Consider the following 8,099-nt stretch of genomic DNA (forward strand, 5'->3'; position numbering starts at 1 on the left):
CTATTGTATTTGATGCCTTGTTTGATCATTCATTGCTTGAAAAATATATTTTACATTTTAATTATGTCCATGTGTTGCATATTTGTCCCTGTTTTTGATAATTTTTTTTATTAAGATGGCAATGTACTTTGAAACTTAGTTGTAACCTGTTTTTATGCTAACACAGGGGTATAACAGTCATTTATGTATTATATGTCCAGATTTGATGATGTTTTTAATGTAATTGTCTTATGGGAAAAATGGTAATTACTTATCATTCTATATTTTACATGTTAATTATGTCAATGTGTTGCATATTTCTCCCTGTTTTTGATAATTTTTTATTAAGACGGCAATGTTATTTGAAACTTAGTTGTAACCTGTGTTTTTGATAACACAGGGGTATAACAGTCATTTATATATTATATGTTTTATATGTTAATTAAGATTGTGTTAGCAAGGGTATAACAGTCATTTATATATTATATTTCCAGATTTGATGATGTTTTTAATGTAATTGTCTTATGGGCAAGATGGTAATTACTTACCATTAATTGTTATTATGATAAAACAAACAAAATTATATAATTTCCTGCTAACTGTGTTTGTATTAGATAGGTTTTACTGGATTCCTTTCTGTCTTGGTTAATGTTTTTATTTTTTTGGTAAAGCAATTATTTGCAAACAAGTAGACCCCACTTAGTAAGTGTCAATGTAGTTATTGGTACTTTTTTTAGTGTCATGGGTTCGAAACCAATTACCAACATTTTTTTTTTGTTTTTAATGTCTCGATATGTCCCTGATCATTCACTTTTTTTATCAATTCTCCACTTGCCCCTAATCATCCAGACTCATTGCGTTAATATACATAATTAGACAATATGAATTCCTATCGATTCAATCGCTGATAACTACAAAGGCACTGCAACTACGTTTTTTCTTCAACCAGAAATTGTTGTGTCAAAATCAAATTCATACAGGTACAAATAATATATTTAATTAATACAGGAAATTACAAGAATTTTTCTTTCAAGATATTGGATTTATTAGTAATGTGATCTATTTTGTTTATGCACACCAACTGTTTGTTAAAATGGGTCAATAAACAGGAAACATATATTGCTTGTTGACGCTGTTGTAAGCTGAATATGGATAAGTCTTGGATGGGAGCATACAGAACATCAGAAACCTATGTAAAAGGTGTTGCAGAATTTATCAAATATGCAGTGCGCAATTACAAGATTTCTAAACATATGGATCCTGCAGATACCAAAAAAAAGATAAGAATTCCCTGTCCATGTGTTAAGTGTGTAAACCACATATGTCATTTGGTGGATGTGGTAGATGATCATCTATTCAGGAATGGAATTGATCAAACATACACAAATTGGAATAAGCATGGAGAAACAGAAGAACCACCAAGAAGTAATGTATATGAACATAATTTTGACATGGATACGTCAAACGTTGTAGATTCCACAAACATGAACACGGAAATGCCAACAGATGCTGTAGAAACTATAGAGGTGGTTGAAGCTGTAGAAGAAAATTTTATTGGGAACCCTGATAAGTTTAGAGAACTGATAGAGGATGCCAAGAAGCCCCTATACACAGGGTGTCTTAATTTCACAAAGTTATCTGCAATCATTCAACTACTCAACTTGAAGAGTAAGTATGGAGTATCAGATAAGTGCTTTACAGAATTATTAGTTTTGATAAAAAAAAACATGTTACCAGAAGGAAACGAAATGTACAGTAGTACATATGAGGCAAAAAAGCATTTAAGGCAATGGGTTCTGGGTATACTAAGATACATGCCTGTGTCAACAATTGTATACTTTACAGAAAAGAATACAAAGATTTGGTAGCATGTCCTACTTGTGGTAAATCAAGATGGAAGGTTGATGAACAAAAAAATAAAATTTACAACAATATTCCTGCAAAATGTTTGTGGTACTTTCCAATTATTCCGCGCTTCAAGCGTCTTTTCCAGTCTAAGACAATTGCAAAAGATTTAACATGCGACGCAACAGAAAGAATGGTGGATGTTGGAGTTTTAAGTCACCCAGCTGATTTACCAGCATGGGCTGCCATTGAAGACAAATATCCTGATTTTGCTAGCGAACCAAGGAATTTGCAACTAGGCATTTCGGCGGACGGGGTTGATGTGAACAGAGGAAATAGGAGTCATAGTGTTTGGCCTGTTTTAACTGTCATTTACAACCTTCCACCATGGTTGTGTATGAAGAGAAAGTTCATCATGCTTTCGTTATTGATTTCGGGAACACCAGGAAACGATATTGATGTGTTCCTAGCACCTTTTATTAATGATATGCAATTATTATTTGATTTTGGAGTTGAAAAATGCGATGCATATGCACAAGAGCATTTTAAACTACGCGCAGTTGTGTTATGGACTATTAATGATTATCCTGCTTTAGGTACATTAAGTGGTTGCCTATACAACGGTTTTCAAGGTTGTGTTGTGTGTGGTGAACAGACACACTGCATTAGACTCCCTGAATCGAATAAGCAGAGTTATGCTGGTCATAGAAGATTTCTACCATATGATCACCCGTTCAGAAGAGAAAAGAAGGCATTCAATGGACAACAAGAGTTCTCACCCTCTCCAGAACCTATGAATGGGGAGGAAATATATAACAGCGTTAAATTTATAATTAATAAATGGGCAAAGGTTAATAAGGGCAAGGAGGCAGAAATCCAACAAGCAACAAGTGGAAGAGGTGGGAATATGAATAAAAAAAAGAGAAAATCACAACAACTAGGTACTTCACATGTGGGCCAGCAAAATAATACATACTGGAAGAAATTCAATATATGGTATAGACAACTAAGGTATTGGCCCAACAATTTGGTTCCACATTGTATAGATTTTATGCATGTGGAAAAGAACGTGGGTGAGAGTTTAACAGGAACTGTTTTGAACGTTCCCAGGAAGTCGAAAGATGGTTATAAAGCTCGATTGGATTTGGTTCATTATGGTTTGAAACCAGAGCTGCATCCTCAGATAGAAGGGAACAACGCAACACTTCCTCAAGGGTTCCTCAAGGGTATTGTTCTAATTTTTCTAGTTTGGTGAGTCTAAAGGATAGGAAGTTGATCGGACTAAAATCACATGACTATCACATGCTCATGCAACAATTTTTGCCCATAGAAATTCGATCTATTATGCATCCACCCACCAGAGTTGCTATTACAAGGTTTTGTTTCTTTTTCAAATCAATATGTAGCAAAGAAATCATAGTGGATGAGCTCGATAAGTTGCAAGAGGAGTTATGTGTAACCTTATGTCTTCTTGAGAAACACTTTCCACCATCATTTTTTGGTGTGATGATTCATTTAACCGTTCATCTCACTAGGGAAGTAAAATTATGTGGTCCAATATTCTTTAGATGGATGTACCCTTCGAAAGGTATATGAAGGTTATTAAGGGGCACATGCGAAACAAAAATAGACCAGAAGGATGCATTGCTGAAGAGAATGTTGCAGAAGAGACAATTGAGTTTTTTAGTCAATTCCTTAAAAGGATGGATACTGTTGGTATTCCACCTGACAATCATAACAATTGTGGAATTCATGAAGGTGCAGATAGTAGTTCTATTACGAACGGTACTCCTGTATCAGCTGCTAAATCGGTAGAAGTTTCTGCAGAACTATTCAGCAAAGCACATTTCTTTGTATTGCAAAATACATCTGAAGTACTCCTATATATCAAGTAAGGTTTTTTACATGTATGTTTTTTTATAATAATATTAACATTAACGTATTAATAGACGACACATGGAATTTTTGGAACATCTACACCCTACTAAACGAAAGGCACATCTAGAACAAGAGCATACTAAAACATTTGGTCATTGGTTACGAAAGGAGGTATATTCTTTTCATATATGTTGTGTTCTTTGTTATTTTTGTCTTGATTTCTTAAATTCATAATCTAATTACAATTCAGGTAGAGAGAGTTAGGGGCCTGTAGAGAAACTATAACAAAGACAATGAGATGGATTTCACATGGACCCAATAAGAACATTATTAAATACGATGTATATGCTATTAATGGATATACTTTTCGTACAAAAGCTCGTGAAGGTAAAGTTTACCAAAACAGTGGGGTTAGTGTTGTTGCAACTGACACACACATCAATAAAGAAGTTGTAACATATGCCAAAAACACTTATTATGGTGTTTACAAGAGATATGGGTACTAGATTATCAGTTTAAAAGAATTCCAATTTTCATCTGTGACTGGGTTGACAATAGAAATGGGGTAAAAAGGGATAAATTGGGGTACACACTAGTTGAACTAAAAATATTAGGCCATAAAGGTGATCCCTACATATTGGCCTCACAAGCACAACAAGTATTTTACGTGACAGACCCACTCGATCAAATAATGTCTATTGTATTCAAGACACCTCCCAAAAATTACAAAGATACATATGAAGATGTAGATGAAGAATTTAGTATTATTGTTCCTCATAATGATAACATATTGCCACGTGTAGACACACTTGACTTGCAAAAGGAAAATGATTATTTTCATAATGATTTTCACGGTATTCTTATATGTACGGTACGTGTTTCTTAATGTCATGAATTACATTTGTAGCGATAATATTTCTCCTTCTTTTAACACTTAATGATCTTTATTTTTTGTTTGTAGAAGAGAAAGGCCAAAACTTGAGCACATCGTTATGTGGAGAATAAGAAAATGAAAAAAATGACGTTGTACTTTACTTAATGTCTTTTTACCATATTATACCATCAAACTATTCTGGTGTAATATTCTTATAACTCAAAGATATTTTTTTTTGGTTTTTTACTGTTATATTGTTACACATGTTATAACATAAACTGTATGTAATTGCAATGTACTTTCGTTATGCAATGTTAAACAAGTTATGTTATATTCACTTCATTTATTTATCATAATATCCTGTTAAAATAAGTTGTATTCTTTTCATTTTTAATGGTGTATTATCTGGTCCAATTAAAAGAATAGATGACAAAAAGGGCAATTGGGTACTTTCTTATAACTCTTATTCAAGATGACATTATTTTTTTTATGACTATATTTACATATAGACACATATAATAGCTATAAATTTAGCTAAATGCTACCTACACACACAATATTTGTTTATTCTTAAAGCCAATTCATAATAATTTGACACACATAATAAAAGGTACATGACCATAAGTAACATATTTAATGAACGCCCCTAATTATAACGATAAGACATTATTTTTCTTTGATGACTATATTTACATATAGACACATATAATAGCTGTAAATGTAACTAAATGCTACCTACACACACAATATTTGTTTATTCTTAAAGCCAATTCATAATAATTTGACACACATAATAAAAGGTACATGACCATAAGTAACATATTTAATGAACGACCCCTAATTATAACGATAAGACATTATTTTTCTTATATGACTATATTTACATATAGACACATATAATAGCTGTAAACGTAACTAAATGCTACCTACACACACATTATTTGTTTATTCTTAAAGCCAATTCATAATATTTTGACACACATAACAAAAGGTACATGACCATAAGTAACCAATAGTAACTTCTTTTAAATTTTTGCGTAAACTAAATACAACTAGTATAGAACCGCCCTATGGACACACAAATAATTAGTGTGACCAATATTTGTCATCTTTTAGCTACTTTGTATGTTATGTGGCTAAAAAGGCTACATGTTATAGACACACAGAGAACTAAATCATGTGATGATAATTTTATCTACTGTCTCTCAATAAAAAAGTGTGACAATCTTAATCGATATATGTGGCGGATTGTGACCTATGGCCTCAGTGTTCGAGTGTGACTAATATTTGTCACATTTGGTATAATTAAGTGTCGTAAAAGTTTTGATTGTCTATATAATGACCACACAATCTAATTTAAATGTATCCAAAAACAGTCTCTAAATTTTTTTAGTTACTTTTGGCCGCAATTTTAAGAAAAAGTGTCACAGGCCGTTTTTCAGAAAGTGTGACCGTATGTCATTTTTGTACTAGTGTCCCCTTTTTGAGTCATAAAACTTGTATCTTTACCACCTCCAGCCATCCATGCATGGGTTTTTGGTCTTTAGATGTTTTAATGAGATTATGGTTTGTCTTTAAGCCTTGATAATCCATGCAAATGCATAAATTTTGGAACTTTATCTCTTAGGACAATTAGTAGGCCTAGATCTGAGAGTTGGACATGGTGTCTTTTTGTATTAAGCACTTGATGGGATGTTTTGGCAACAAGATACTTACACATGGTGTAACTCACGCTACACAACTTTTAGCCCCTTAATTACACGTTTTTGCCAGATTTGGCTCTACGTAGGGCGTAGAGTTGTTACACAAGGTGTAGGTCAACTGGAAGTTGATCGTTGACTGTTGACTTTGACCAAGTTTAACTTTAAGTCTTTTAGGGTATTTGAGTAGTGGATTGAGATTTGGTTCCCGGTTGATGTATAGGTGACTTGTAGAGCCGTTATTTGGAGCATTAACCAGTTCAGTTATCTTTTGATCTTTTGGTGAGCTTTCCTTACTGTACTTGTGGGTCGAAGACACCAATGGCGGCCAATAAGTTTTGTTATGTATTTGATATACATATGTATATATATATGTGTGTGTGTGTGTGTAGGATGTTGATATACTATAGTGACCTGTTAGATTGGTACATCTATATGATTACATGTACTTGTTAATTATTTTTTATTTATTGCATATGTCAATATATTTGTGGTTGGGTTGAGGCGGGAGGCCAATAAACCCTGGATGGGTGGGTTGAGGTGGTACTGCTACATGCGTTACACCAACAACCCGAGATGGGTGGGTTAAGGCTATAAGCCAACAAACCCTTGATTGTTAGGTTGAGGCCGGCCAACAAAACTTGTACGCATGTAATGTAATTTTTGTTTTAATATTATGTGGAGTATTTTGGGGGAAACTCAATAAGATTTGACTTATAGTTGTGGATTTCATTGTTGTAGGTGCTTCAGATGATCGGGGGATAGCAAATGCTTGATTGTACACATCATCTGTAACGTCCCGATTCTCAGGTATTGCTTATATAAGATTTGTGGGGTTAAGCTCTACTCGACAAGTTGGTTGGCCTACTCGTCGAGTAGCAGCGAGATGGGATCGCAGGTTAAGTGACCTACTCGACGAGTCCATGTTGGGACTCGACGAGTAGGAGATGGCAGTGGAAGCCCTAAAGCTCGGGGTTTCCACCTCTATTTAAAGGAACCTTAGCCTCCTTTGGACTCTTTACAGTCTTTGAGAGCCTCCTAAAACCCTAATTTGTGTGTGTGTGCCTTGGTGTGGTGTTGAAGCTTGAAAAGAGGACCTTGGAGGAAGAAAGCTAAGAGTGCAAAGGAAATTGAAGCAAGGAAGGAGTGGGAGGCCGAGCAAGCATCCTCTGAAGGTATCAAAGTGCCATTTCTACTTCCGTTTTTCCCTTTTGTTGAGTTCTAGGATTTTTATGGATTTTTAAGTTGGTATGATGAGCTATTGGCTAGATTTGAAGTTCTAACTTCAGATCTGGACCCTCCTTGGATTTGAGAAGCATAAAGTCACAGTCTTGGTTATGATTAAGGCCCCTCTTGAGCATGAAGTTCCATTAAGACCTTAGAATAGACATTTGGAGCATTTAAGGCCATGCATGCACGTAAAGTTTGCAACTTTACGTGATAAGCATGCCCTAGAAGCTTGGATCTATGATTTGGAGCCGCTGCATGGCTCAAAACAAGTCTGTATGGAAAGAGGACTGAATTGATTTGGCGAGTCGCAAGGTTGAATCGGCGAGTCATATGAAGATGGCCAGAAACTCGACGATTTGAATAACAAATCAACGAGTCGGATGAGTTTTCTCTTGGATATGCATGAGTGTGTATCCGTCGAGTTACAAGGAGGGAACTCGACGGGTGGCCTTAGAGTTCGAACGAGTATCAAAGGAACTCGACGATTCACTCCGATGACTCGGCGAGTTGGATTGTACTTCGGAGAACTCGGCGAGTACCCAACAGTACTCGGTGAGTTAAGGTCAACATGGACTATTGACTTTGACTAAGAA

General features: G+C 34.9%; 1 protein-coding gene across 1 annotated transcript; it reads left to right on the forward strand.

The window, feature by feature from the left end:
* Positions 1–1,127: 1,127 nt before the first annotated feature.
* Positions 1,128–4,707, forward strand: LOC145098970 (uncharacterized). Its single transcript, XM_079036558.1, has 8 exons — positions 1,128–1,729; positions 1,825–3,075; positions 3,231–3,279; positions 3,393–3,715; positions 3,774–3,873; positions 3,957–4,201; positions 4,261–4,556; positions 4,664–4,707. The coding sequence occupies exons 1-8, from the start codon at positions 1,128–1,130 to the stop codon at positions 4,705–4,707; spliced, it is 2,910 nt and encodes a 969-aa protein (XP_078892684.1).
* The last annotated feature ends 3,392 nt before the right edge of the window (positions 4,708–8,099 follow it).

Source organism: Lactuca serriola, chromosome 4 (genome assembly GCF_051521515.1).
Source record: "Lactuca serriola cultivar US96UC23 chromosome 4, Lser_US96UC23_V15, whole genome shotgun sequence".
Taxonomy (NCBI): Eukaryota; Viridiplantae; Streptophyta; class Magnoliopsida; order Asterales; family Asteraceae; genus Lactuca; species Lactuca serriola.